The sequence below is a fragment of the Empidonax traillii genome, unplaced genomic scaffold, assembly GCF_003031625.1.
Source record: "Empidonax traillii isolate 1590-97213 ecotype Southwest subspecies unplaced genomic scaffold, ASM303162v1 scaffold426:size1138770, whole genome shotgun sequence".
Classification (NCBI taxonomy): domain Eukaryota; kingdom Metazoa; phylum Chordata; class Aves; order Passeriformes; family Tyrannidae; genus Empidonax; species Empidonax traillii.
The window spans coordinates 87,795-115,191 of record NW_020955619.1 but is presented as its reverse complement, the minus strand read 5'-3'; the positions used below and the strand labels follow the sequence as shown (position 1 = coordinate 115,191).

General features: G+C 57.4%; 1 protein-coding gene across 5 annotated transcripts; it reads right to left on the bottom strand.

The window, feature by feature from the left end:
- Positions 1 to 17: 17 nt before the first annotated feature.
- On the bottom strand, positions 18 to 27,112 carry SH2B3 (SH2B adaptor protein 3). Of its 5 annotated transcripts, none has more exons than XM_027894410.1 (8): positions 25,060 to 25,138; positions 17,984 to 18,766; positions 6,140 to 6,241; positions 5,788 to 5,879; positions 5,586 to 5,677; positions 5,173 to 5,387; positions 4,681 to 4,852; positions 18 to 4,430 (listed from the first exon to the last, which is right to left on the bottom strand). In XM_027894410.1, exons 2-8 carry the CDS (start codon positions 18,737 to 18,739, stop codon positions 4,132 to 4,134), a joined length of 1,728 nt encoding a protein of 575 aa, XP_027750211.1. In that variant the 5' UTR covers positions 18,740 to 18,766; positions 25,060 to 25,138; the 3' UTR covers positions 18 to 4,131. The 5 variants fall into 5 exon arrangements, with proteins under 5 accessions (XP_027750211.1, XP_027750212.1, XP_027750209.1 ...); XM_027894411.1 differs by having other exon boundaries at positions 18 to 4,427; XM_027894408.1 differs by lacking the exon at positions 25,060 to 25,138 and adding an exon at positions 26,893 to 27,112 and having other exon boundaries at positions 5,173 to 5,677.
- Between the last annotated feature and the right edge of the window lie 285 nt (positions 27,113 to 27,397).

The following is a 27,397-nucleotide window of genomic DNA, read 5'->3' as shown; positions in this document are numbered from 1 at the left end:
AGACTAAAGACTAAAAGTGAGAAACGAGTTCTAAAAACAGTTTATTAAGAGCAGATTTTTTTTTTTTTTTAATATTACGGTAAAATCGCATTATTCAAGAATAAGTTACTTGTACAGTACATACAGAAACAATATATAGAAAAAAATTACAAGAAGGACTTTTCTGTGCAGGTGAAAAGTAGAACTTTCATATTAATTAAGTCCCAACAGAATGTTGGTTTTAATCGTCCTGCTGAAGGCTGAGTTTGGGAACACACAGTCGCCTCCCCGGGAGTTGCTGGTGAAGGTTGGGGCTGTTTGGATCAAACAAGCTGAAATTAAAATTTGGAATACTGGTAAGGCCAGTGTTTGGTGGTCCAGGTTGGAAAAGAGAAGCTTTGTCTTATCCCTGGATCTCTCCCCATAACCTTTGCCCCAAAATAGCGTCAGTGAGGTGAGGGGTGGAGGTGTCAGTGTTTGGTACCTGCTGGTGCTGTTCCACAGGGCTGGGATGTGGGAGGTGGGAGGGAGACATCAAATAATGCTTCATGTCATGGACTTCTGCAGAGCCTGACACCCAAAGGGACATGAAAAAGCCACAGAGCAGGGGGGTCTGTCAGCAAACAAGTGATTTATGAAGATGATAATGGGGAGGAGTTGTGGCTGGACCCAACTCTTGGGTTATGCCCTAAGCCAGGTCCCTGCTGTCCCACAGAGAGAAGGCACTGCCTGGTTTGCATCCTTATTGCCAAAACCTGCCCTGAGTACCTGCATGAAATGGGGCTCCCCCCGAAAACAGCCTCTCCTGGGAGAGGCCACCAGGAAAGGCCTCCGGAGCCCCTGCTGTGGGTCATGGCTTTGTTAGGTTGGATCCAAACTCACATTCCATCTCCAGGGCCAAGGCACAAGTGGGGTCACACCTGGGAGGTGGCTGTACCTGCTAAGAGCCACCCAGAGACTCTTCCCTTGGCTTCCCCTCCCCTAAAAACTCAACACTGAGACTTCATAAACACCAATAAAAACCCACATGGGCTGAGGAACTAAACCTGCTCAGCCCTATCTTCCCCCAGGTCACAAGAATATAAAGATCCCTGCAAGTTGCTTACATTCCATAGGATGGAATGGTTAATGCTCTCTGCCCGCTGCTCTAATCAAGGATTGGGTGCCCTGTGGAATGGAGGAGCAGGGTGCTGGCAGGAGCAGAGGTGGGACTGTGTGTCGGGCTCTGACCTGTGTCACAAACCAGATGCTTTCTAGGAGAAATGGGAGTTCAAACTCAGTCCCCAGGAGCTTGGGAAATGACCCAAAAATCACCTCAGGTGCTGGCTCAGGAGCACAGTGGGTCTGAGACGGGGATATGATGGAGCTGGGAGGGCTGGAAAACCCTTGGCCCCCTCGTTGGTGAGTTTTGGGATGGAAATTATTAAATAGAGTACTTCCCCACTGCTCTGGGTGAGAAGAACAGGAGTTTGTTTGCACAGGGGAAGCAGCTGCTGGGGTGACAATGAACCCAACATATATTTTGGTGATCAAGCACAGCAATTTCCATTTCAGCTGCGGAGAAACCCCTTGCAATTAAACTGCAGGTTAAAAATACCACATGCACATGCATGTTACGGTTCTGGCACTGGAACAATAAACCCTGGAATGCCAAAACAACCCACCCCAGCAGCATCTGATTGATCTGGCAGGGATTTATGTGGATTCATCTGGCAAGGGCTGCACTGGCTGTGAACAGTGATCCCTTTTCCCAGCCCATCCTTTCTTTGCAGATGTGGGGAGATTCAGGAGAGACCACCTCATTTTTTAGGGGGGAAAAACCCCTTTGAAAGCAGCTCCCTGGTTCTCAGTGGGACTAAAATCAGGAATCTCAGCAAGGTTTAGCACGTGTACGTGTTTTCCAAGGCTTTAGGAACCAGGCACTAAGCAAGGAAAGGAAAACAATTTGCGTGTGCTTCCTCCCCCTTCCCTTCCCCATCCCTGCAAATGCAGACCACGGGGAGTTATTTATTAGGGAGGGAGGGAGCTGACTTGCCTGGCACAGACCAGCCCAGAGATGTGCTCCTGCCACTGGATGCAGCCTTTGTGCTGCTCCGGGCAGGGAAATGGGATGCGGATACAGCTGAGGAGCTCCAGGAGGACAGGGCTGCCTTTGTTTCCCCCTCAGCCTCTGGCAGTGCTGGAGGAGCTGGACCAGTGCAATTCGCTCTTAGTGCTCCAGTTTCAGCAGTGAGTGTGTGACAGCATGTGCTGAGTGCTGGGAATGCTGATCCCCACAGAAAAGTAGGATTGATTCCTCCCCATGCACCCATTTTCAAGAGAAAGGAGGGGAAAAAAGCCTCTGCCTGCTCTAAATGCACAAAACCCAGGGGAGAGCTGGAGCAAGTGATGGGGAGGCATAAAATGCAAATCCTAAATGGTTTCTCGAGTTGATGGTTCCTGTTTCTCCCAGTCACATCCTTCGACTGTGACTTGTAAACCCAGATTTGCTCTCATTGCCACTCCCTGAGCTGTTTTAGGCCCTGGATATTCTGGCCTTGCCCCACAGCACCGGGATTTACCCTTCAGCTCCTGACCTTGGCTACCAACTGGGCTCACCAAGCCCATCTTAGAGGCTGGATTTTTGTGAAATACCCTAACTCAGCCCAACAAGGCTTTGTGTTCGCTTGTTTTCAAATTAATTCCTAAATGTTAATGCTCCTGAGGGCTCCCACCTGTACTGCAACTTCAAGGAAAACAGAAACCAAAAGCTTTCTGGAAGGCAGTTCTCAAGACAAGTCCTGCAGCCGAAATCCCGGGGGCTCCGCTGGGAAATCTGGAAGTTGAATGCTGTGAACATCCCCCCACCCGGCTGTCGCAACAGCTCCAGCCCTTCCTCATTCTTAAAATAACGGTAGCTTCGAAGAAGTGGTTCCTCTCCCACGGCTGCCCCAGCCCCTGGCAGGTGAAGCAGCACCAGGGCTTGGAACCAGCAGTGGAGATTTGGGATCAGGGGACCTTGAGACCCAGAGATTTGCTGGGACAGGTTTTTCCTCCAGGTGAGGAGGTGTCCAAGCAACCCCCCCTTGCCTGTGTAGCTTTAAATACCACCAAATTCTTGGTGACACGGTGGTTGGGGGGAAAAGGCAAGTGACAGAAGGTGGACTGAGCTGGTGAGGGTGAGAAAATGTTTAGGGGAAAAACTGACTCTAAATTTGTGCCTAAAACGCTTCCAGTCACTGGGATAGAACTGTTCCATCACTGGGGTAGAACAGTAGAACAGTTTCATCACTGGGATAAAACAATTCCATCACCAGGATAAAACAGTTCCAACATCGGGATAAAACGATTCCACCACATGGACTGAATGTGCCCATCACTGGGATAAAACCTCTCAGTGACAGGGATAAAATACCTCCCTCCCCGGGATAAAGCCCTCCATCACCAGCAGGCGTGGTTTGCTGTCAGTCTCTGTGTTAGTTCTCAGCTGGTGACACGATTAAGGATGGAGCAATTAGTGTTCACGTCTCAATTAGCTGGGCAAGCGAGGTGAGCGTTCCCCTGGCTGGTGCAGGGAGCGACTGTGGCTGTGCTGGGTTAAAAAAGAAGTGCAAGAAAAGCCAGTTTTTGCCTTATCTAAAAACAAAGCCCAAACTCTGCTGGCACCCGAGGCGGGAGCTCCGCTCAGGCTGGGCTTTGCTGGAGGGTTTGGCAGTGGCAGCAGGTGCTGAGGCGGGAGGACAGGGCCTAGAGCAGCAACTTGTCAATGAATTTATGATCCTTTTTCTCTTAGTTTTCTGTTTGTTTTTTTGTTTTTTTTTTTTTATCTTTCTCCAGTTCTGTGGGTGTAGCACAGACTCTGGTTCCTTTGCTGGGACAGGCGGGAGGCCGAGCCCGGCGTCGCGGTGCTCGGCACACGGGGGCACAGGCACGAGCGGTGTGTAAACAGTAATGAGAAAGCTTTGAGAATAACAACAAAAATAACAATAAGAGGCCCTTCAACAGGCCAACGAGAGGGAGCACACCCATACAGGAGTGAAAAATTACCCCCTTCCTTGCGAAAATACAATAATCATCCCTAACCAGAAGGAAGAAACAGGTACATTCTTTCTCTCGATGGATCCCCAGAAGGTCTCTAGGATTTCTCCACCCAAAAGTGCATCCCAGTGCCAGTCAGAGTGGTGTGTACTGGTTGTCGATGGCACGGACGTGGCCCCGGCCTGGCGCCTCCACCTCGTAGTCCGACTCGCGGTGCCGGGGCCCGGGGGCCGGGGGGGTCCTGCTGGGGCGCAGGCTCTGCGCCAGCTCGGCCGGCGGAGGCACCAGGTGGAAGATCTGCTCCGAGGGGGGGCCGGGGGGAGCCTCGTCGGCACTGTGGGGGCAGGAGGAGCTGGCGGGGGCGAGGCTGAACTCGGGGCTCCAGCCAGGGACAGGCAGCGGGAGAGGGACCGTGGTGCTGGAGCCGGGAGCTGCAGGTAGAGGCACGAGATGGGCGGTCAGGGTGCTGTTGGGGGGTGGGGGTGCAGGGTGCATCCCATCACCCCCCCTCCCCCCCCGCTGACGTGGGGAGCAGCTTCTCCTTTCTCAAAAGAGGAAGCTGGGAACTCGGGAGTCACCTTTTGGGCCGCTGCCCGGATGCTCCCACTTCCCCCCTCCGTGTGCAACCAAAGGGCCCTGCTCTGGGCAGCCCACCCACCCTGGGCACCCTCCACCCCTGCACACCTTGGGAGTGGGACAGGACCACGACGTAGCTGGAGAGCCGCACGTCGCAGGCCGTGCCGCACTCCAGCGGGATGGGGTAGCGGTGGAAGTGGTGCAGCATCTCCACGATGGAGGAGAAGCGCAGGTGCTGGACACGGCACTGGCCCCGCTCTGTCAGCGCCAGCCGCAGGTGCTGTGGGGAGGAGACAGGCCTGTTACCCTCCCGCCCGCTCCCTCCTGGAGCAGACAGCGGGGACACGGGGGTATTTGGGATGGAGGGACACAAATGGCTGTAGCACAATATGCTGCATCTCCAGCCTGCAGTTCCCTGGAGATTTTTGCCCCCCAGGAGCAGGGGGCCACCAACCCACTACAAGCATCAAGACAGGGAGCAGGAGAGCACCTCCCTGGGGTGGGATGTGGTGGGACAGGGACTGTGCTTCAGCAGAAGGGGGCTGCCCAAGGGGCTCCTGCGGGACTCCCCTCCCCATCCCAGCCCTCTCCCGCCCGTACCTTGGCTCTGCCCTGGAAGTTGAAGGTGAGCACGTACTCGCCGCGGCGCGTCTCGCTCTGCCGCACCAGGAACACGCCGTGACCCTCCAGCCCCCCCAGCTGCACCAGCTGAGCCGCCTTCACGCGGGAGATGGGCCCGTGGAACCAGGGGCAGGAGGAGAGGAACTGCTCCATCTTCGGCCCCGCCGCCTCCCCTGGGCCCCCTGGCGTTGCCACTGCTGGGGCAGGCACAGGGATGAGTGTCCCTGGGAAGTGGAGACCCCTGCCCACAACCCCCATCGCCCTCCCCTCTGGCTCTGTCACCCCCGTCATGCCAAAGGGGAACCAAATCAGCCCAGCCACGGCTGGACACGGTGACCCCCTGGCAAGGAATGTTCTGTCCCCAGGGTGCCCTGGGTGTCCCCGCTGCTCACCTTGGCCGAGGGGGTCAGTGCTGGTGGTGGGGTTGGCGGATGAGGGGTCAGGGTGCCGGCACACCAGGAGCTCGGGGTCACCCGTGTCAGACCTGCTGGAGACAGGAGAAGCTGAATGCTGGTGGGGGGGGTCAGCCTGTGTTGGGGGACATGGAACCACTGTCCCCAGCCCCGGGCTCAGGGACACCCAGCGGGCGCTTACCCCCTGCACACACACTCCCGAATCTCAGCCGTCCATGAGTTGAGCTGCTGCTCATCCCCGGCCTCGAACAGGATGTCGGTGGCGTTGGTGACCTGGGGGACATCGGAGAGGGACAGGGGGGCTTCAGAGAGACACAGATGTGCATCCCCTCTCCCACCCACCCACCCACCCACACTCATGACCCTGGCAGGGACAGACATCCCCTGCCCTGCACACCACATCCCCCTGTGCATCCCCTCCCGGGATGGGAAGAGGAACTGAAATTTGGCACGGGAGCTTTTGGGAGCCACGTGCGCCCCAGGGGGTGGGAAAGGCCTCGGGGGTGGCTGTGGACCCCTCCAGCAGGACCTACCTTGAGGACGAAGGTGTGGAGGTTATCGGGCATCTCGAGGCGGGTGCACCTCCGCACCTCCTGCACGGTGGAACAGGCGACGTGGAGCTTCGGCTTGGAACTCTGTGGAGGGAACATGGAGACTGAGCTGAGCCCCAACACCCCCTGCATCCCAAAACACTGCCCCACACCCCACTGCTCTGCCAGGACTGGGAGCCACCCGAGGCACAGCAGCCAGCAAGGAAATACCCAGCTCTCTGGGGAAATACCCCACCAGCAAAGAAATACCCTGTGGAGCGAGGAAATACCCTGTGGGACAAGGAAATACCCTGCAGAGCACTGCCCAGCCACTGTCAGGGCACCTCAGGGGGGGCCAAGTGACACCCAGACCCATCTTGGCAGCCCCAAGGGCCCTGCAGTGGAGGGAGGGGTGGAGGAAAGGAGGGAGAAGGGTATTCCCAGCACAGCAGTGAGTTCCAGGGGGGATGGGGAACTCGGGGTGCAGGCAGGGAACACCCCGCTCACGGGCACAAGGGTCAGCGGTGGCGTGCCAAGAGCGCTCCGGCGGGTTTGGCACTGACACAGGCACGTGACAGAATGCTGAGCAAACACTTCCAGAGAGGTTAATTATACCCCTCCGGCAGCTTTCGGTTCCTCTGCCGCCCCATGTGCTGGCGAGCGAGAGGCGCTGACCACTGGCAGGCTGTGGCACGTGGCACCCGGCCCGTCACCAGGACTGGGCTGACCTGGGGTGCCAGGGGGGTGGAAAGCTCCTGGGGGACCCCTGCACTGCTGCTGGGGGGTTGGAGCCATGGTGCTCATCCCTGTGGCCAGAGCCATCCCATGCATCCCAGCAAAGCCCAGGCAGTGCCACCACGTGCCAGGCACGCTCATCCTCCTGTGCCAGGCTTGCCGCAGGACAAAATTTTGGCTGGCTGTGATTCACGCAGTGGCTTTAGCATCCCACGGGATGCTGGCTCCAGTGGTCCTCTCCAATCCACAGCCACTCCCCCTATACAGGTGCCAGGCTGTGGTGCTTCACCCCACCACAGCATTTGCCAGCCAAACTGCCCAAATTCTGCCCCAAACTTGTGATGCTCAGGGTAAACCCACACCCACCATGACCCCAAACCACCTGTACGACCCCAAGAACGTCCCCACTGGACACTCTCCACGGTCACCCAACCAAACCGTGTCTAGCTGTGCTTTTTTTCCTTCCATCTCCCCTCCTCCCTCCCTCTCTGCCCTGAGGACTGGGTGTACTTTGGGGCCGGAAATGCAGCGCGAGAGGGATCAGCCCTTATCAGCACCGAGCTGCGCCGAAAAGAAAGTTCTTAGAAGTCGCCCGTGTACGGCGTCACTGCAACTGGGTTGGTGACACCGCGGTGGCTCTGGCACCCCCAGGCCCGCTGGTGACAGTGATTGCAGCTGTGCTGTGCTGTGCTGCGCTGCAATCACTGTCACCAGCGGGGCAGGGGGTGCCGTGAGCCGCCGCGCTGGCGCCGGTGCTTTATCCCCAAGGAATTTGATTTCTCTGCTGTCCTTGGAACATGACCGTGCCCCGTGCAAAGTCCTGCACGGAGGAAAGCGAAAGGATCACCCATCCTGGCCGCCTTCCCGCACACGGGTTGTGACGTCCAGCGTGTCCCTGAGCGGGTTTTATCGCCATCCCAACCGCGGTGTTGGGGTCGGCTTCTTAGGAAAGCGGGAAATTCCAGGAAAAGGGAGTTCGGCGAAGCCCCCCGCGTCTCTCGGCATGGGGAGCGCAGACAGGGAGCGTGAGGGGAGAAGGAAATGATGCAGCAGAGAGATACGGTGCCCGAAAAGCCAGCCTGGCTTCGGAGAAGTGCCAACCACAGGCACGGTACCCCCGCTCCCCGAACCACCGCGCTCGCCACAAGATGCCCCGTTCGATGGGGCCGGTACCAGGAAAGGGATTTCTCAGTAACCAAAACTGCACACTCAACACACCATGTGTTCACCCAGCACCCACGGGCTCCTTCTCGGCGGGAGAGGTGCCCCAGCAGCGCTGTGGGGCTGGGGAACCCCCCATGCTGCCTGGCTTGGGGCGCTCAGGATGCTCAAGATGTTGCCCCAGCTCAGCCTCCAACCGCACCAGCATCAGCTCCCACGTGGAGACTTCACCCCACTGCTCCCTAAAGGATCCTGTGCACATGGGGGAAAGCCCAGCACCAGGTTCAGAACTCCCAGAATCACCTGGGGACATGACACCCCTTGAAGGGTGCACTCCCAAAGGCACCAGAACTGAGCTGCCACTGTGCCATCTCTGTGGCATTCCCAGTCCTGACACCTGGCACGCAAACTGGGCACCCTGGGGTGTGTCACAGGTCATCTCCAGCTCACAGAGCTGAAGGCAACAGGATCCAGCCTGAACTCCCCAAATTCCCTCTCCCTGTGGGACTTGACAGTGGCTGAGCACTGATGGGGACATCTGGTCACTGATGCATGTGACAGTTCCATAGGATGGGGACAGAGGAGCCACAGCAGCTCTCAGCACCTACTGAAATACACCAGAATTTGCATTTTTGTTCTTTGCAGGGAATTTTTCTACAGATCAAAAATACAAAGCTTCAGCCAGGCCAGAGCTGTTCCCAGCACCAGGTGACATGGGGCAGACTGGAAGGTGGAGGAAAACGTCCCTGAGACAGAATTCCCTCCTGAGCATCCCATTGGAGCCAAACCCACCCCCACTCCATCTCCCAACATCTCTGCCCCCAGCCATCCCCATGTGGTGCCACGGGGAGCACGAGCACAGCAGGGGAATAACCACAGCACAGGCAGTGCCACCACAGCACCCACGGCCACCACACACCTGGGGAGGGCAGGACAGTCAGGAGAAAGTGGGGATTTCCAGCTCCTGCCAAAGCTAGGAAGGAGTCCGACGCCAGCCTGGCTCTGAGGCCGTGCCAGGAGCGCGGATGGAGGTCAGGCCAAGGTCAGAGCCGCGCGCGGGCGGTGCCGGCGCGGAGCTGCTGCGTTTCCTCCTGGCAAACCCCAGTCCCAGCCCTCACCACAGCACCGGCACCAGCAGCTTTCTGCACTCCCTGTGTCTCTGTGGTGCCAGAGGCCACGGTACCAGCAAGCTGCCTGTGCCACCAGCTCCTTTCCTGGTGATGTCCCCCCAGCAGCCCCCACAGCACCTTCTGCTTGCCTCTGGTGGGGAACCACTGCCTGGAGGGTGGGCTGGCACGGTGGGTCACTCCACACCTCACCAGCAAGGGTTTTTGGATTTATGGGGCTTTTTGGCAGCAAAGCTCCTCCCACCTCGTCCACACGTGCCAGGAAAAAATCTCATCACGACACTGTGAGGAGCACAACCTGTCTGGATGCCCAGGGGACACTGTGGTTGCTGGGGGGGCTTTCTTTGCTCAGGTGAGGAGGGAGGCAGCCTGTTTTCCAAGAATGAGACCAAAATCCCACTGCCAAGCTGCCCACACCCAGAGAGCCACCGGTACCTCTGTGTTTGACCAGCCGGTGGCATGATGGTGATGGCAGTGACACCACAATGATGGCAGTGGTGTGGTGACAATGGCAGTGGCACAGTGACCGTGGCAGTGGAACGGTGATGCTGGTAGTGCCACAGTGAAGGCAGTAGTGTCACGGTGATGATGACAGCAGCACAGTGACGATGGCAGTCTCACAGTGATGATGACAGTGGCATGGTGATGATGACGGTGGCTGGTTTGTACAGAGCAAATCCTTGGAATGCAGCAGGCGCTGCCGAGGGCCCTCCACGCTCCGGGATTTCCCCAGGCTGGCTTCCCCACTCACTTCCACTCTGAGTCACGCTCGGGAGGTGGGGAAGTGCCCGAGCCCTTGTGCAAGGTCCTTGACGGATACAGGCGAGATTTGTCACTTCTTGTAAACCTCAGAGCCCACCAGGGCCCCCTCACGCAAGGGACAAACCTCAGCTGGAGCTGCAGCACCCAGGTCCCTCAGTCTGGCTGTGGGGGACAGACAGACGGACAGACACCAAGATCCACAGCAACCAGGTTGTGATGGCACAAAACCACATCCTGTGCCTACAGCCCTGGGGAGTTTTGTGAAGTTTCCCAGGAGCTCAGAGGGACACAGCCCTGTTCCAGGGAATGCCAGGTGAGCAGGAAGGGAAACAAATCCCGTTGTGCCAGCAGGGAGAGCCAGGTGGGTCTAGTGGGGCTGTGAGGGCTCCAAGGGTCATGCTGGAGGGTGCAGGGTGACTGCTGCAGCAGCCATTGTCCTCAGGGGTTTGCACCACACACAATCTCAGAATTCATCCTTGGGGATTTTGCGTGGCAGATAATCCCAGTGTTTGCTCTTGGGAGTTTCACCATAGTTAAACCCAACACATCCTTGAGGACTTTGCACCATAGATAACCCCAGCACGTGTCCTTGGGTGTTTGCACCACAGTTAATCCCGGTGTGCATCCTCAGGGATCTGTACCATGGCTAATCCTGGTGTTCCTCCTCAGGGATCTGCACCACAACTAATCCTGTTATTCATCCTCAGGAATTTGCACCACAGCTTATCCCAGTGTTTATCCTCAGGGATCTGCACCAAAGCTAATCCCAGCGGTCCATCCTCAGGGATCTGCGGCATGGCTAATCCCTCTGTCCTCCAGAGGGTAATCCCAGTGCTCCAGGGGGTTGATAGCACTGTTAATCCCAATGCTCCTCATCAGACATTTGCACACCATGGGAGATCCCAAGAGGACTGGTCCTGTACCAATGCAGGGATCCCACTGATTCAGGCCTCCAGCACCCACTGCAGGGACCCCCAGCTCAGCTCCCCACGATCCCAGGATGACACTCTCCTGCCCCTGCAGGCAGAGGCTGTTCACTCTGAAACCTACTGCCAGCAGTGGCACCATCATGGGCTCTCTGTTCTGGGTTTGGGGAGCTGGAGGTAGGAATTTTCCCACCTCTGTTAAACAGGAACAAAAGAGGTGTTCCCTGCTGATCAGGTGATCCTGCTCTGCGAGCCCAAGTCCCCCAGGCCCTGACCATTATCACCCCAAAACCCCTCTCTGCCCACCCCAAGCCCCCATCGGCATCCTCAACGCAACAGCAGAGGCACAAAGGAGTTGCCAAGACACCCCGTCTCCGAGCATCCCTGCAAGGCTGTGGCAGGGGACGGAGCCATCCCCGAGGGGACCGTGCTGAGGGTGACAAGGGGCCCTGTTGTGCCGCCCGCAGCGCTGGCTCGGGGGTGGCCGGGACACAAAGCTCCCTCTGTTCCACCCCGGGCGGCTGCCGAGCGCCGGCGAACGGCCACGGGAGAAAACACAGCCCGCACCCCCAGCACCGCTCTGAGAGCCCCTGGATCTCACCAAATTAAACCCCAGGGAGCTGCAAAACAACACCCCAAGAACCGCCACGTGAATCCCCTGGGGAGGGATTTGGGGTTCCAGGCAGAACCCCCTCACTTCCCCAGGGCTGACTGCTCCTCTTGATGCGTTGAGGAACCTCCACGCTCTGCACGAGCGAGCCGACATTCCCAAACTCCCCAAATCACTGCAAAGCCCCCCAAAACCCTGCAAAGCCTCCCAAAACCAGCGAGCCTGGCAGTTCATGTCACAACAGGGCTGAGGAAGGCGGGGGTTATAAACAGGATCTGTAAACAGGCGGCGATCGTCAGCCCTTTGGTGTTGTTTTTTTTTTATTATTTATTTTAAGCCAAACTCGGTTCCAGCGTGGGCTGCTTTAATAATTTCCTGGAATAAATAATGAGCATGGAAAGTAAACAAGGTGTCTGCGTGCAAGCAGGAGCTGGCTGCAGCCAGGACTGAGTCACCCCAAATCCCAGCCCCAGAGGGATGTGGGGGGTGGTCCTGCATGGACCCCACAGGCTCCACACAAAAATGTCCTGGGATTTTTGTATCATCCTGAGGTTTTGCATCACACAGTGGTTCTGCATCACCCAGGAGGATGGAAAAGGTTCAAAAGCCCAAATAGGAGTATCGATCGATTCCCCCTGGATGGGTATTTTGGTTCCTGCCCCTTGCCTGGTGAGTTGGCCCAAAATGATTGTTTTTAACATAATCCAAAAATAACACTGAACATCACAACGCTCATCACGGGCATCACTTTGAGTCAGGACCAGCTGCCTGGTGGGAAGGAGCAGGGTCCATCCCAGCCAAACCCCCACCACTGGGATGAAATCCTTGAATCCTTCCAGACCCTGCACTGCCTGCACAGGCTCTCATAAATATTTACCTTTGAAAGAAGCAGCTCTCAGCCTCGAAACAACCACATCCTGGGCCGTGAAAAGAGAGTAAAAAAAAAAAAAAAAAAGAAGAAAAAGGCAAGAAGAAAAGAGACAACCACCCAAAACCCCCCACTGGGCATCTCACATGGGCTGCGGGGACCCAGCACCCAGCAGCACCCACAGCCCAGCTGTGGGAGGCTCAGGGGGGGAACTAACACATCCCTTTAGTGCTTTTCCTGCCCCTTTTCCTGTGATTTGCTCAATATCTCCATTTTTTGATCACTTCTCACGTGGTGCTTCCACCCTGAGCAGCATCCCTGTGATGGAGGCTGCGGGGGGGGGGGCACAGCAGTGGGACAACCCTCCCGAAAGGGGTGGATTTTAAAGGACGGGGTTAATGAGGATATAAAATCTCTGTAAACCCCCCAACCCCAGCACCTGGGGAAGCGCAGGTTGGGGTCCATCCAGCACCCTCACACCCAGTCAGGCCCCGTCGAGCTCCATCCCAGCAACACAGTTTCCAAAATAAGAAACTCCGCTCTTCAGCAATTAACGCCGGCGCTGTGGTTACGCTGCTAAAAGTGTTTTTTCCGTGCATGACCAAGGATGGAAAAAGTTGTGGTTAATAAATGACAAATAACCTTTGTCTCGTCGCCCTCCACCCCTCCCGCCACCCCCCCTCCCAGCGCGCCCTCACCCCGCAATACCCAAAAACAGAGAGGGGGGGAAAAAATAGAGCAAAAGTCACCACCAAAATCTCACAAAGGCCCAGCCCTGGGCGCCTTCGAAGAACAGCGAGCGGAAAGCGGAGCACGAGGGACGCACCACCCGCCCCGCTCACAGTGAAAGTCTGTGAGGGTTTCGGTGCAACTCCGACCGCCTTCAGGGGAGGTTTGGCCTCTCCCAAAGGAATTTCAGGGCACCCAAACCCCTTCTGGTTTGTACAGGGTGGCAAATTTCCCTGAGGATGCCAGGAGAGGGATGTGGAACTTCAGAGAGCCCATGGCAGGGATGTGGTGCTTGAGGTTTCTGGGAGAGGGATGTGGTCCCTGAAGATGCTGGGAGAGGGATCACAGAATCACAGAGTCCTAGAAAAGCTTGGGTTGGAAGGGACCTTTAAAGGCCATCCAGTCCAATCCCTCTGCAATGAGCAGGGACAGCAACCAGATCAGGATGCAGCTTGTGGAGATGCCAGGAGAGGGATGTAGTCCCTGGAAATGCCAGGAGAGGGATTTTCAGAGAGGGATCGTAGAATCACAGAACAGTTTGGATTGGAAAGGATCTTTAAAGGTCTAATGGGACATCTTCAACCGGCTCAGGATGCAGCCCTTGGAGATGCCAGGAGGTGAATGCCATGAGAGAGATGCAGCATGGCAGAAGAAGGAAGCCAGGAGAGGAATGCAATCCCTGGGGATGCAGGGAGAAGAATGCCAGGAGGTGGATGCAGTCTCTGAGGATGCAGGGAGAAGGATGCCAGGAGAGGGATGTGGCCTCTGGAGGTGCCAGGAGAAGGATGCCAGGAGAGGGATGAGGCTTCTGGAGATTCCAACTGACACAAACATGCTCTTCCCTGGAGCGGGGATGCAACGATGGGACGCTGAGATGCTTCCCATCACTGACAGAACCCTTCTCACGGTGTCCCAGGGAGGAAAGCTCCCCTTTCACCACTGCCTCTCCAAAAATCCTCATCTCAGTCACTTAAAGCCATGTTTGAGCAGCTCCAATTACTCTTGGAGATACAAAGCAGCTCCAAGAGGAGCTGGGATGGGGATGGAGATCGCAACACTGGCACGTCCCCCATTCTGTGCTGGAACAGCTGCCACCCAGAGCGGCAGGCACAGAAAATCGGGTGCAGGACCTGCTGGCTCAGGAGGTGGCAGTTCTGAGAAATCAGATTCAGGTGAAAGGGGAAAAAAAGAAAGAGAAAAGAAAAAAAAAAAAAGAGAAAAAAATTAAGAGAAAAAAAAAAGGAAGTCAGAGCAGTCTCACACTGAGCAGAGATAAAAATACTGCTCCTCCCGCAGCCACGGCAAAGACGGACGAGCCGAGACACCGTGGGCTTTCACCGGAAAGAGTCTTCCCAGCTCATCCCAGCGTGCCATCAATTTATGGGATGCACTGGATCTCATTAAAACACTATAAAGAAACCAGCACAAATGCAAATCCCATTTCCCTTCCCCTTCCTGTAAAAACATCTGGTCAACAGAAACGGCTTGGGACATTTCCGTTGCGAATCACGGTTTTCATGGAGCTTGGGATTTGGCCACGCACAAGGTATTTGGGGCTGGGGCTCAGCTGAGGAGCAGGGCAGTCCCAAAACACACAAACTTGGGTTTTTCCAGCTTTGGCTAGAATTTATGAGGGTGAAGAGACCTCAGGGCTGCCCAGTTCTACAATTTATACAGGGATAAATGGCATGGGAAGGGAGAAAGCTCGTAGTGCCTCCAAGGAAAGGAGGGAGGACTGGTGAGCATCACCCTCCTAGCAGACATCAATCAGAGAATCTGCCAGTGCTGCACACCCAGGACCATTCCCAGGAGTCTCCTTGCTGGAAACCATACACATGTACATATACACTCACATATACAAGCACTACAGATATTCCAATGTCCCTCTGCTCCAGGTGCTCTTCCTGAGCATCATCACCTCACCCTGGCCCTCTTGCACCCCAGAACCCTCTGGAATATCCCCAGGGTGGGGATCTGGGTGCCACCCACCCTGTGCCCACTGCAAGTGACCCACTCCCAGGAGAGCTCCAGATCCAATCCTCTCCAAATTTCTCCTTCCTGACATCATTTTTCCAGTGCTCCAGGGAGGAAGGAGCAATGTCAAAACCAACCCAGCCGTGGCCGTGAGCACAGAAAAGCGAGCTGCTCCCTCTCCCAAAATCCTCATGTCCTCTGGCACATGCCTGGGGAAGGGAATGACCCCTTCACCCAGCACAGCCACCCAAGCAGCAAATGGGATCAGGGCTCTTCAAAGCCCCCGCTCCCTTTGATGCTGGGCACGTTACGGGATTAGGCTCAGAGGCCCCATTGGAGCATCAGGAGAAAGGGGGAAAAATAAGATAAAAGCTGCCAAAAGCAGCATGACCCCCCCCCCTCCTCCCTTTCCCCACACACCTGCCTTTTCCAAGGTCATTTCAAGGGGCTGGATATTTGGGGGCTTGGCTTGATGCTGTAAAGCCCTGAGGCTGAGCTGAATTTCCAGTTACATCCTGTTATTTACAGAGGAGGAAGGGAGAAGGAAGAAGAGGAAGGGGGAAGAAAGAGGAGAATGGGGGAAGGGCGCTGCCAGGGAGACCATGAGGGTGACCAACCTCTGAGTCCTGAGGTCAGTCAGCAGTGAAAATGCCCCAAGAACTGGTTTTACAGTTGCTAATTTAAACCCATAGGTTTTCCTCAAAAAATCATCCTCAAATCAGGAACAAATCCATGAGATAGGCAAAAGGCAGCAGCAAAGCCCTGGGAGCATCCCAGGGCAGGAGGATGGAGAGGAGGGGGCTGTTGATTGTTATTTTATTATTTTTAAGGAAAATAATCCCCCAACGAGCTGTTCTGTTCCCACTGCTCCGTGGTTTGCCCCTGTGCTGAGTTTTGGGAGTGGGAGCCACCAGCACCGCGGGTGATTTTCCACCACCCCCGGAATCCAACCGCAGTTACTGGGAAAGGGTCTGGATTGATGGTGCTGTAAAGGAGACAGGAGCTGGCCCTGGCCCAGTGAATTGGAAAGGAAGGAGCCGCCCTGAGAATATTTGCACAGGAAGCAATTTAATCCAGAGACTTGCAAAATCCAGCGAGGAACATCCCCCACTTCCGCAGCCCTGGCTGAGAAACCACCACTTGGGGCTCTGGGGCTCCGACCTCGCGGTGATGGGGAGCACCAGAAAATCCCCATCCCATGGGAACTGCAAGGAATAACGGTGCAGAGCTTGGTAAATGTCTGGTTTTAAATGTGTCCCATCCCCGGGTCAAAGCTGGTCAGGGGATGTGGGGAGAGGAAGAATGTGCTGGGCTTGCTTGCCAAGGGGGAGGGAAACAAATATAGAAGAAAGGGAAGAGAAAGAAAAAGCAGGGGAAAGGGAAAAAAAGAAAAGGGGGGAAGAAAAAATGAAAAGGGGAAAAAGGAAAAAAGAAGGGGGAGAATTAAAAAGAAAAGAAGGAAAGAAAAAAGAAAAGGGGGAAAGAGGGGGAAAAGAAAAAAGAAAAATGGGGAAACAGAAAAAAAGAGGGGAAGGAAAATAGAAAGGTGGAAAAGAAAGAAAAAAGGGAAGGAAGAAGGAAAAAGATGGGTAAAAGAGGATGAAGAAGGGGAAAAAGGGAGGAGGAAGGGAAAAAAGGAAGTGCTGCCCAGCTGCTGGGAGTACCCTCTAAGTGCCCCAAAACAACGTTGACCTCCCTGTGCCCCAGGATTGGGACACGCTCCCACAGGGAAAACAACTGCAACCCCTGACACGACGGAGCAAAACCAGCTTTTACTTTCAGATGTTACAATTTTGATGTTGTTTCTTCTTTCAAATATTTAATATTGGAGCCGTTTGACGGAAATAGCAGGAATTCAGCCAGCTGCTCCCTGACCCTGCTGCCCTGAAGGCAGGGACAAGGCTCCAGCTCTACCAGAGGTTTCCTCCTTCTAAAGCACAAGTTTGTCATCAAAGTTAAACAAGCAACCAAAAAAAAAAAAAAAAAAAAAAAAAAAAAAAAAAAAAAAAAAAAAAAAAAAAAAAAAAAAAAAAAAAAAAAAAAAAAAAAAAAAAAAAAAAAAAAAAAAAAAAAAAAAAAAAAAAAAAAAAAAAAAAAAAAAAAGGGAAAAAGAAAAAAGAAAATTCATCCCATCATGCCTGCGTAAGACCTGCCATGTGGAGGAACCGTCTTTTTAAAGATTAAACACCCCAGCTCCCCCCACATCGCTCCCCACTCCCTCACATCCTGCATCATCTCCGCTCCAGCCAAGTCCAAGCACCACGGGAGCTCCCTGGGGTAGCTGAGAGCTGAACTTCCAGTCAAAAATCTACTTACAAAAAGTAAAATTAAACTCTCTTACAAGTCCCAGTGGGAGCAGAGAAAGACATGGAGCCTAATTCCTATTTTCTCTTTCCTCTCCCAGCTTGCCCAGGCGAGCAGATGCTCAGGCTGCTGAAGCCACAGCACAGCAGGGACACAGTTAACTTGGGGTTCACCGCACCAGGTGACCCCTCACCTTGCAGGGACGGGTCCACGTGGCTGGGGATGAGTGGGATGGAAGCCACCAGCCTCCAAGCTCAGCTCGGAAAACTCTGCTTGTAGCTGGAAAATGCAGGTTTGGGGTCCCAGCAGGGAAAAATGCAACGACATATTGACTGACTGCATTAATTAGTGCACAGTCACCCTTTGGCACAGGGTCACCCCCAGAAACACCACCACAGAGGGGTCTGCTCTCCTTCTTCTCCCTTAATTTGACAGGGTGCAGCATCCTGTGGCTGCAGTGCAGGGAGAGCAGTGGCAGAGCAAGCCCATCCCCATCACAGACACCACTCACGGTGAGAAACCCTCATGCTCAGGGACACACCATGGTCCCTGCTCCTTCCCATGGGACACACTGGCACCCTGGCATCGTCCCCAGCCGAGGGACCCACAGCATCACACCACTGGCACGGGCAAGAGCCGGCAGGTCCTTACCTTGGGCGGGTCGAAGAGCTCCAGCACAAAGCCCTCGGCGTCGGGCAGCCCCGCTCGCCGCAGCGCCAGGCGGCAGCGCTGCCAGCGCGTCCCACTGTCCAGGGAGCTCTCGTCCAGCAGCCCGTACTTGAGGAGTCCCTCCTTGCGCACCTCGGGGGGCTGCTCCCGCGACAGCCCCCACGGCAGGATGCGCTTACCCAGTCCCGGCTTGAGAGCCGCCTCGGCCGCCTCCCCGTCGCCATCCCCGGCCAGGGCGTCCGAGGAGCGGCGTCGGAAGAGGCTGCGCCAGCTCCTGCGCAGCTGGCTGAGCGAGAAGGGTCTCCGCGCCGGCCCCGCCAGCTCCTCCGAGCTCCACGACTTGCGCAGTCCGGACGGGGCAGCCTCAGGGGTTCGGACGGGTTGCTCGGGGCGGGCGCCGGGCTCCGCCTCGGCTTTGGTGGCCACGGTGCCCAAGGAAGCGTCGGTGTGCCGCCGGTGCGTGTCCCGGTAATCCCGCGCTGGGCCGCCGGGTAGGATGCGGAGCTGGTTCATGGCGATGCCCTCCTTCACCTCGTGGCAGAAGTACTGCTGGAAGAGGTCGGTGAACTGCACCGAGAAGTTCTCGGCGGCCAGGAGGTCATGGTGCGGGTGCTCGGTGGCGAAGCGCAGGTAGTGCCGCGCCAGCTCCTTGGCGGTGCTGATGGCGTGCAGCTCGCAGAACTCATGCCAGCCCCGGGGATGCGCTGGCGTGCCGGCCGGCAGCGCCTGCCCATTCATTGCCGTGGCTCCAGCGATGTGGCCGCGCTGCAAGACAGAGCACAGGGGTGGTCAGGGCAGCCCCAGTGTCCCCATGTCTCCTCCAACCCCGCCAGCCCCTGGTTGGTGCGACCATATCCCAATCTGGATGCGTGTCCGTAGCCTGGGACATGCTGTGGGTCCAGTCAAAGCTGCTTCACTCACCTGGGTCACACTGCCCAGGGCCAGCCAGCTCTATAGTGAGCAGCATGGCCATGTGAGCAACCACTATGGCTCGGACCCCGTGACCAGCAGGGGCCATGCAGAACTCCGAGCCCCCATCCCCAAGTGGCAGAGCCGTGCCTCAGTTTCCCCACCTGCGAGGTGGGGTACAGGCAGGTCCCAGTGCGGGGCGTCTGCGTGGCTTCCTGCCAGCACAGCTGCCGGCAGCTGCCCGCCCGCGGGGACGCCTGGCCCGGCCACATCCGCTCTGCTCCTGCCAAGGCTCCGCCGCGCCGATGGGTTTCCCTCCAGGGACCTATTTCAACGGAGCTGATAAAACTGGAGTGGGGGCGGGAGGGGAGGAAACAGCATGAAAAGCTGCAGAAATCCAGCGATGGAGCTGCCTCGCTGCCGGATCCTCCCGGTCCCAGCGGCCTGGGGAGACACGGCCACACCGCCGGCACTGCCCGGGGTGAGCGGGTGTTCCCAGGGGGATGCTCTGTTGCCTGTGGGATCAAGGAGCTGCCAGGCTCTGGCAAACTACACCATATCTCTGCCCCCAGCAGATTTCGATGTGAGGCCAATCTGACGGCACCATGGCTGGCGTGCAGCCGCCCTGGCATGCCCGACTGAGCCCGGCAGTGGTATTCCCCATGGCCGGCCCCGCCGCTTACCACCCAACCTCGTGCTCACCCGTGGCACTTATCGGGGCTGTGCACTCCACTCAGGCAGGAAACATCGGCCAACCCACCCGGATTCTGCTGCGCCAGCACCGGCACCGCCGCCTCCCTGAAACTCCAGCAACAGCACCCTGGCTGCTGGGAGGGGAGGAAAAGTGATTACATTTGTCAGAGGGAGTAAAAATGGGGAAAAAAAACCACCTGAGGGACCAGGAGGAAGCGAGCGGGCGCTGAGGAACGTGCCGGCACAGGGGATGGTGTCTGCAGCCGGGGCAGCGATAACACCGGGAAGCGGGGCTCTATCTCTGCCCACCCGCCACCCTCCCAAGCACGTCCTGCGAAGTTTCTCGGCGAGGGGAGATGTTATCAGTCCCCCACCAGCCTCGCCAGGGCCTGGCTTCTCAGAAGAGCCACCCGAGGCTCGGGGCCGGCCAGCGTTCCCGCAGTGCCGGGCATGCGCCCGCCGCAGCCCAGCCAAATCCCCCGGCAGGGCCCCGTCTATCAGCACCGCCAGCCTGCCGATGACTCAGCATCCTCTGCCGTGCTCCCGCTTCCTCCCGGCACCCAGGAATCGCCGCCACAGCCACCCACGCCGCCGGCACGCTCGGCGGGACGCTCCTGCAAAACGCAGAGGGAAGCGAGGCGCCCATGCGGGTGGCTCATCAGGCAGGTGGGAGATTCCCAGGACAAAGAATTTGTCTTCCAAGTTTTCAGGATCGCTTCGCACCGGCTTTGGGAGAGGTTTGCGGCGTGGGAAAAGCCGGGCTTCGCCTGTGCCACGCGGTGGGAAGCAGTCGAAGGCCGTCTCTGGTGGCAACGTGCTTTTCCAACTCGACGATGGGAAATACTCCCCAGCGCTTCCTCCTCCCAGCACTGGCACAATGCCCACCTCAGTGCTCCTGCCCGGCGCACTTCCCATGTGGAAACAGCTATCCCGGATGAATCCATGCTAGAGTTACCACAGTAGCATCCCGCTCCTCTGCTTGGTTTTGGTAGGACATGTCACAGGGATATGAGTGCCTGCTGATGGATGGGTTTCTCCCTGCTCCAGCCTGTCATGCTCCGCAGTGCCGGAATCCAGCAGCCAGTGGCTTTAAAGCAGATTTTCCATCCACATCCCTCATTCCCTGTATGATGCTACGAGGGGCTTCCATCCACCCCATGGGTCAGCACTGAGACGAAGGACTTGTCACAACAATTAATTGCTTTAATTTGCTCTGAATGGAGAATCCAGCCCACTGTCAGACATACCACAGGCTGGTTGGCATGGGGGGCTACCATCACCCCTAGATGCTGTTGGTGGGTGCTGGAGTTGTTCTGGGGTGTTGGGGTTGTTTTGGGGTGCTGGGCCAGGAGCTCGAGGAAGAGAGGGACGGGACAGACCAGCTGCAGGTGGCTTTGATGCGGGTGGGGCGGCAGGCTGGGGCTTGCGCAGGATCCAACCCAGCCACCCCCAGGAGCTTTCCTTAAACTCTTGCCCAACCTGAGCGTTGCTGCTGCGGCGGCGGGGCCAGGATGGCAATCCACGGCTGGATCCGGCAATGGGTTATTTGTCCCAGTAAATGCATTTGTTGTTTACTTGCAGCCAGAGGAGCCGGCAGCACCGAGCGGTGCCAGGGCAGCGCCGGGAGCCAGTGCCGCAACCCTGCCACCCGCTCCCAGAGGATGAGAATTCAGAGCCAGCTGGCCGGCCTTGCCACGGAGGGGCTGCAGCCATGCGGGAAGGACACCCTCCAGCACCCAGAGCTGCAGATCCGGCCTCGAAGGGACATGTGACGGAGCAGAGAGCGTGTGGCCGTGCCCTGCTCCGAGCGCCGATCCCGCACGTGTGTGCGGGTGGCCCCGGAGCGTGTGCAGCGCGGCCGGCGCCGCGATCCGAAAATGAAACCGGCCCCACTCGCCGCCGCTCTCCATGCCAGGAAAATGCACACCAGCAACGAGAATAGGAAATCAGATTGATGTGCCGGTTCTCCCAGAAATAACTGTTCCCAGCCGGAGGAGAAGCGGTCGGAGGCATTTTCAGCTCCCTTTAGAAGCACGAGGCTATTCAAAGCTCACCCCAAGGACTATTTTGAGGAGAGGGTGAAGCGAGGGGCTGGGAGACGCCCTGGCCGGCCCCGCAGCTCCCCACTTCCCAAGTGGCGGAGAGACAAAGTTCCCACAATCCCAAGAGCAGGGACATTGTTCCTTCCCAGGATGTCCTCCATGAAAAGAGCTATTCTGAGCCGGTTGCAGCCTTTCTTGGCACGGCTCCACAGCCCACTCCGAGGCAGCTATAAAAGGCTGGGTTACAATGAACGGCGCTTTTCAATGGAAGAGCATCCGGCACAAGGGGTTCAGGGGGATGCAGCTCCCTGGGGGGGCTCAGGGGGATGCAGGTCCCTGGGGGGGCTCAGGGGGATGCAGGTCCCTGGGGGGGCTCAGGTCCCTAGGGGATCCAGCCAGCCAAAGGTGGGTTTGCATGGCCTGGATGGTGCAGAGTATTCCCCTGGGATGGGGACGGTGCAGCCCCTCTGTGCATCCCAATCTTCCAAGATCAGGGTGGAGGATGCTGGAGGAACATTTGGATGCACCCCTGGGTTGAGGGGGGCAAGCAGAACACTACAGCCATTTGGGGGTGGACAAGGAGATGCTGCCACTCAGCAAGGCAGGAGGGGCTGGTGCAGGGGGAGAAGTGGGAAAGGATTTGGCTGCAGCCTCTGGATATGGGATACACCCACACATTTACAGCATCACTATATAACTGCCAAGGCCATTTGTGCATCAAGCCAATACAATCCACAGCAGAAACTGCCTGGCACTGTCTTGCTCTTCCCTCTGGGGCAGTCCCCCATGGTGGTGGGGATTCTCTGGGGCCTCATAGAAGGTGATGGCACAGCACCATCACTCCCTGTGACCCGCTGGCTGTTTTCACACAAGCTGGAGGATCCCAGGGAGTCTTGGGACCTTCCCTCTCTCTCCTTTGGCTGAACCAAACCAGCAAGTTCAAAAGCAACAGAGCAGCAGATTGGTGAAATCCCCCAATCCAAAGGTCCATATGCTGTTTTCTTAGGAAATCAGTTTAAAAGCCAGTTTGGGACGTTGGGGATTTTGCTCTCCTTTTTCTCCTTTCTCACAGGACATTCACACCCCTCTCATCTGACCTTCTGGCACCACACAACTTTCTACATTAAAGGCCAAAAGCGGGCTTAATCTGCAGCTCTGCGTGGGCTGAGCAGCACCACAGACCTCTGGGGATGAGTGATGTTATGGCACTTTAAAATCGAAGGGAAATCACCCCTTTGGCTTCTCCTGATCACTCCAGCAGGACAGAGGGGATGGAGACAGCCCATCCCAAACCCATCTCAAGTCAAATACAAGCTCCAAACTGGCTTGGCCCACGAGAGTTCACCAGGACAAGCCGCTGTGGCCAGCCCAGCTCCCCAGAAACCTTCTGTGCCTGCTTCTGCTGAGCGCCCATCCCCGCGGCGTCTGGCACCTCGCAGCCAGGTTTACACCGTCACACTCTCCTACACCCACCGCCTGCGGGGGAAAGCCCGGCAGCAGCGGGGTGGCCTCTTTCGACAGGGCTTGTTTTGTTGCATGGAATGAGTCGCTGCGGTGTGGGCGTGGGAGAAACTGGGTGCAGGGAGCGCTCCCAAGGGAGCAGCCGGCTGGGGGTCGCTGAGGACAGCAGGGAGCAGCTCACCCCCCGGCCAACCCGGCTCTCCTGGCTCGGCACAGCAGTGCCCAAGGGCTGGATTGGGCCCTCTCTCCTTGCCAAGCCGCAGCAGCGCTGCCAGCACCACAAACCCTGCCAGCGCCGAGCTCTTGCACTTTCACTTTGTGTCACCCACTGGGATTTGTCCTGACACCTTCACAGTGTCTGTCCCACGGGTGTGTGGGTGGGGGAGGATTTGCTCTGGGTGAGGATGGAAGATCCCTCAAAAGCCACTAGCACTTGCACCTCAGTCTTTCCAGCCTCATACAGGGGGCTGGTAGACCCTCTTCCTCTCTGGTGAAACCAAACCAGAGCTTTCCACAGACAGTACATTCATAAAGGCAACAGAGACTATAAAAGCAGTATTGGGGTGAGGGAACAGCACAGGGATGAGGCTCTCCTGCCCCAAAACCAAGTTAAAAAGAAATCCAAAACATTGTTCCAGTCCCAAACAAGTCAAAGCGAAACGTTCCACTAATTCCATGGGCCTTTAAACTCCAATTCCATATCCTGCCAGCAAATCCCAATGCAGAGGGGACATGCAGGAGCTGCCAGTGCCAGGTCCCTGTGCTGGCCACCTCTTCCTCTGGCTGCAGCCCCAAAGAGTCCCTGGGCCACCAGCCCACAACTCCAGCACATCTTGAATCAATTTACAACAACAATATTGAAATCGCAGCTCGACAAGTTATCCCGGTTTCCTTGACAGTAAATCCCAGTCCGGGCAGCAATGACCGTGTGATTGCCATGTTGGAGCCAGCGGGTCCGAGCTCTCCGCGGGTGACCCTGATGGGGCTTGGCACCGGGCAGGGCTGTGCACGCCCGCAGGGCACGGAGAGGCCGCAGGGATGCTGACCCCTGGGGCATCGGCCTCGTGCTCCGAGCGCCCGAGCCTGCCAAGCCAAGCGAGCCAATAAAGTCTGCAGGGAGCAGAAACTCAGAGGAGCCGCTTGGCAGGCTCCGGGTGGCACCTCCGCTTGGCACTAGCAGTGGGCACAGGGGCAGAGGAGAAGGGGGCAGCTAGGCAGGCAAGGCATGGCCCCCTCGGGCAGGGCAGCGCCCCACAGCAGCGGCTGGGGCAGGTGGGCATCACCCCACGGGGGTTCTGCACCCTCTGAGAGAAGTCACCCTCATGGCAGGGGCTGTGGGGGTCCATGGGGAGGCGGAGGAGAGGGGCAGCGCTGGTTCATTGCATGCTACACCCCTGGATCAGAGGTCCCCAGGACAGGGATGCTGGGAAATGGGGGACCTTGAGGGATCCCAGAAGCTGGGGTGCTCTGTGGTAACGTGGTGCTAGAAAGATGGGGGTCCTCAGGACTGGGGCACCCACAGAGGAACAGAACTCCCGGAACAGGGAGTGCCCACGGGAAAAACGGGTGCTGGGAGGCCAGGGGTCCCCGAGGGTGAGAGCAGCCCCTGGAAAGAGGGAGCCCGAGGAAAGGGCAGGAATAAGAGTGGTTTCCCGCAGAAACGGGATGCCGGTGAGAGGGACGGGGGGAAGGTATCAGAGGGTCGGGAGTTGACAGAGAAGGGGAATCACGACCCCGGAACAGGGGCACCGGAGCTCCGCGGAGGGAGAGGATCCAACCTGGGGCCACCGGGATGGCTCCGGAGGCTGTGCAGGAGGAGCGGCCGCCGCGCTGCCTCCCCCCTCTGCTACTTTCGCTTTTCAGCGGCCGCTTCCCGTCCCGGTCCAGCCCAGCCCAGCCCGTCCCGGTCCGTCTGGTCCAGCCCAGCCCAGCCCGTCCCGGTCCCGCGATTACCTGCACGAGAAGGCGTCCGGCTGCCGCTCGCCCATGGTGGAGCGGCGGAGCGCCCGGGACGGGACGGGCGGGACGGGGCGCACGGCTCGGTACGGCTGGGCTCGGCACGGCTCAGCTCGGCTCGGCACGGCACGGCACGGCTCTGCTCAGGCAGGAAACCAGGGCAGGCGGCTCTGCATTTCCGCCGGGCGGAGGCGCGGGGCGCGGACCCCGGCCCCGGACGGGTTATGTAAAGCGGAGCGGCGCGGCCGGGGGTGGAGGCTGCGCGGGGGCGGAGGGGAGGGGCCGCCCCGTCCGTCCGTCCGCCTGCCTCTCTGTCCGTGTGTCTCTCTGTCTGTCCGTGTGACTGTCCGGCTGCCCGTGTGACTGTCCGTGTGTCTGTCTGTCCGTCCGTCCGTGGGTGCGCACGGCTCCGCGCGGCTCCGCGCCGCCCCTCCCCGCCGCCGCCTTTATCTTATCGCATCCGCGCCCGCGGAGGCAGCGGCACAAACAGCTCGCACCGCGCTCCCAGGGTGGATTTATTTTTCATTTATGTGTGTGTGTATATATATATATATTTATATATATATTAGTTTTTATAACTTTTTAAATCTTTTCTCTCTGTGGATTTGGGGATGTCTGCCCTGGCACCCCCGGTCCCAGCCCCCCAGGAGTCGGGAGGGAGCCCGAGCGTGGGGTCTCCTGGCGGCTCGGGAGTGGTGTGTGCAGGAAAACACCCCACTTTCCTGTTCCTGCCTGGCTGTGTCCTCCCACGGCTCCGCGGGCTGGGACCCAAGGGACCTCTGCGGTGGTAGCAGTGGGCCAGGCACTGTCTCAAACCCCATTTCCCATCATTTTCCAAATTATCTCTTGCGGCAAAAGGCACCGCGGGGCACTGCCCACGTCCAGCTGGAGCAGGTCAGGACACAGGGCCCACAGTTGTCCCACACCGTGGGCGGGGGTTCGTCTGTGACCGAGCTGTCCCTTTGGTCCCAGGCAGGGCTGGGGACTGGTGTGGGTGGACACGGGTCAGGCTCAGCCATCCTGGTGCCATCCTGGTGCCATCTTGTCCCAGGGGAGCAGAGGCCCCATGGCAGAGATGCAGCGGCCCACTCTGCCATGGGAAATGGGAGGAAAACAAACTTCCACTGCACCTTTTTCCAGGAAAGGGCTGGATTGTGGCCTGTACCGTCACGTCTGGCCCATTGAGAGCTCCCACCCGTGTCACCAGTTGTTGAACTCCTCTGTGGCCTCATCCTTGTGGAATGGCAGCAGTGCCAGGGACAGAGGAGCTCTCTTTGCCCCACAGACCCCCACACAGGGCATGTAAAAGTCACAGCAGAGCAGCCCTGCCTGGGGCTGGTGCCCATCCAAGCCAAGAAAAACCCAGGGATGTGGCTGCTGGGATTTTACAAACACCACACAATAGATTTGTGGGTGTTGGGAATGTGGAAACTGTGGGAATTTTGCCCTTGGAGAGCAGGTTGAGGCACAGTGAGCTGCTTGTGAACAAGCACGTGTGCCACCCCCAGTGGGTCCATCCTCAGCGATGCTTTAAAATACACCTCAGTCATTCACCCCATCCACTCCCAATCCACCTCCTTCCAAGGAGGGACTGAAATGGGAACTCTCTGATGGTGTTGTGCCACCCCTGGGCCACGGACAGTATGGACGCAGGCCTGCTGCCCCCCTCCAGCCTCACCAAACCCCTCAAATCGAATCGGATTTGAGACGTAACCCCACAGAACCCTTGGGCATCGCCTGCTCCAGGGATCCAGGAGACTGCATCCAAACCAGCCCTTCCCAAACCCCACAGCGAAGTGTCTGGGAGCAGCTGACATGATAAGATCTTACCTTAAAAGCTGCTTTTTAATTCCTCCTGCCGTTGCTTTACGCATAATTACACCTTCTGGCTCTTTTCCCGAGGACGGAGGAGCGGTGGGAGCGTTCGGGTGCCTGCCCTCCCTCCCACGGGCGGCTGTCCCAGCTCCCAGCGATCACACTTTCCTTTATCAACTTCATCTATGTCAGAAGCGCCCTCTCAGCGTCCTCAGCCCCAGTGGCCCGAGATTTCTTTGTTGTTTTGCTTCCTGTATGGATTTTCTACTGTCCCCAACCGCTAATTCAGTGTCCCGACTTCTGCTTTTTCTGTTCCTGTATGTGGAACTGCACAGATGCCCTTGCACACACACACACTGCTGCTTCCCTTCTGCTCTGCCCTACCCTCAGCTTTTAACCATTGCTGCTTTCTTCTCCTGTAAAACCCTTTATTCGGCTTCCAACAGTCCTTCCCACCTCCCTCTTTAATTCCCGTGCTCTGCCCATTCCACTTTCAGAATGCATGGAGTGGTTTGGAAGT

Coding starts and splice junctions, on each gene's coding strand:
- SH2B3 (XM_027894408.1), bottom strand. CDS start 18,739: ATGAATGGGCAGGCGCTGCCGGCCGGCACGCCAGCGCATCCCCGGGGC. Junction 6,242..17,983: donor AGCTCTTCGACCCGCCCAAG/GTAAGGACCTGC, acceptor TTCCCTCCACAG/AGTTCCAAGCCGAAGCTCCA. Junction 4,431..4,680: donor GGTCCTGTCCCACTCCCAAG/GTGTGCAGGGGT, acceptor TGCCTCTACCTG/CAGCTCCCGGCTCCAGCACC.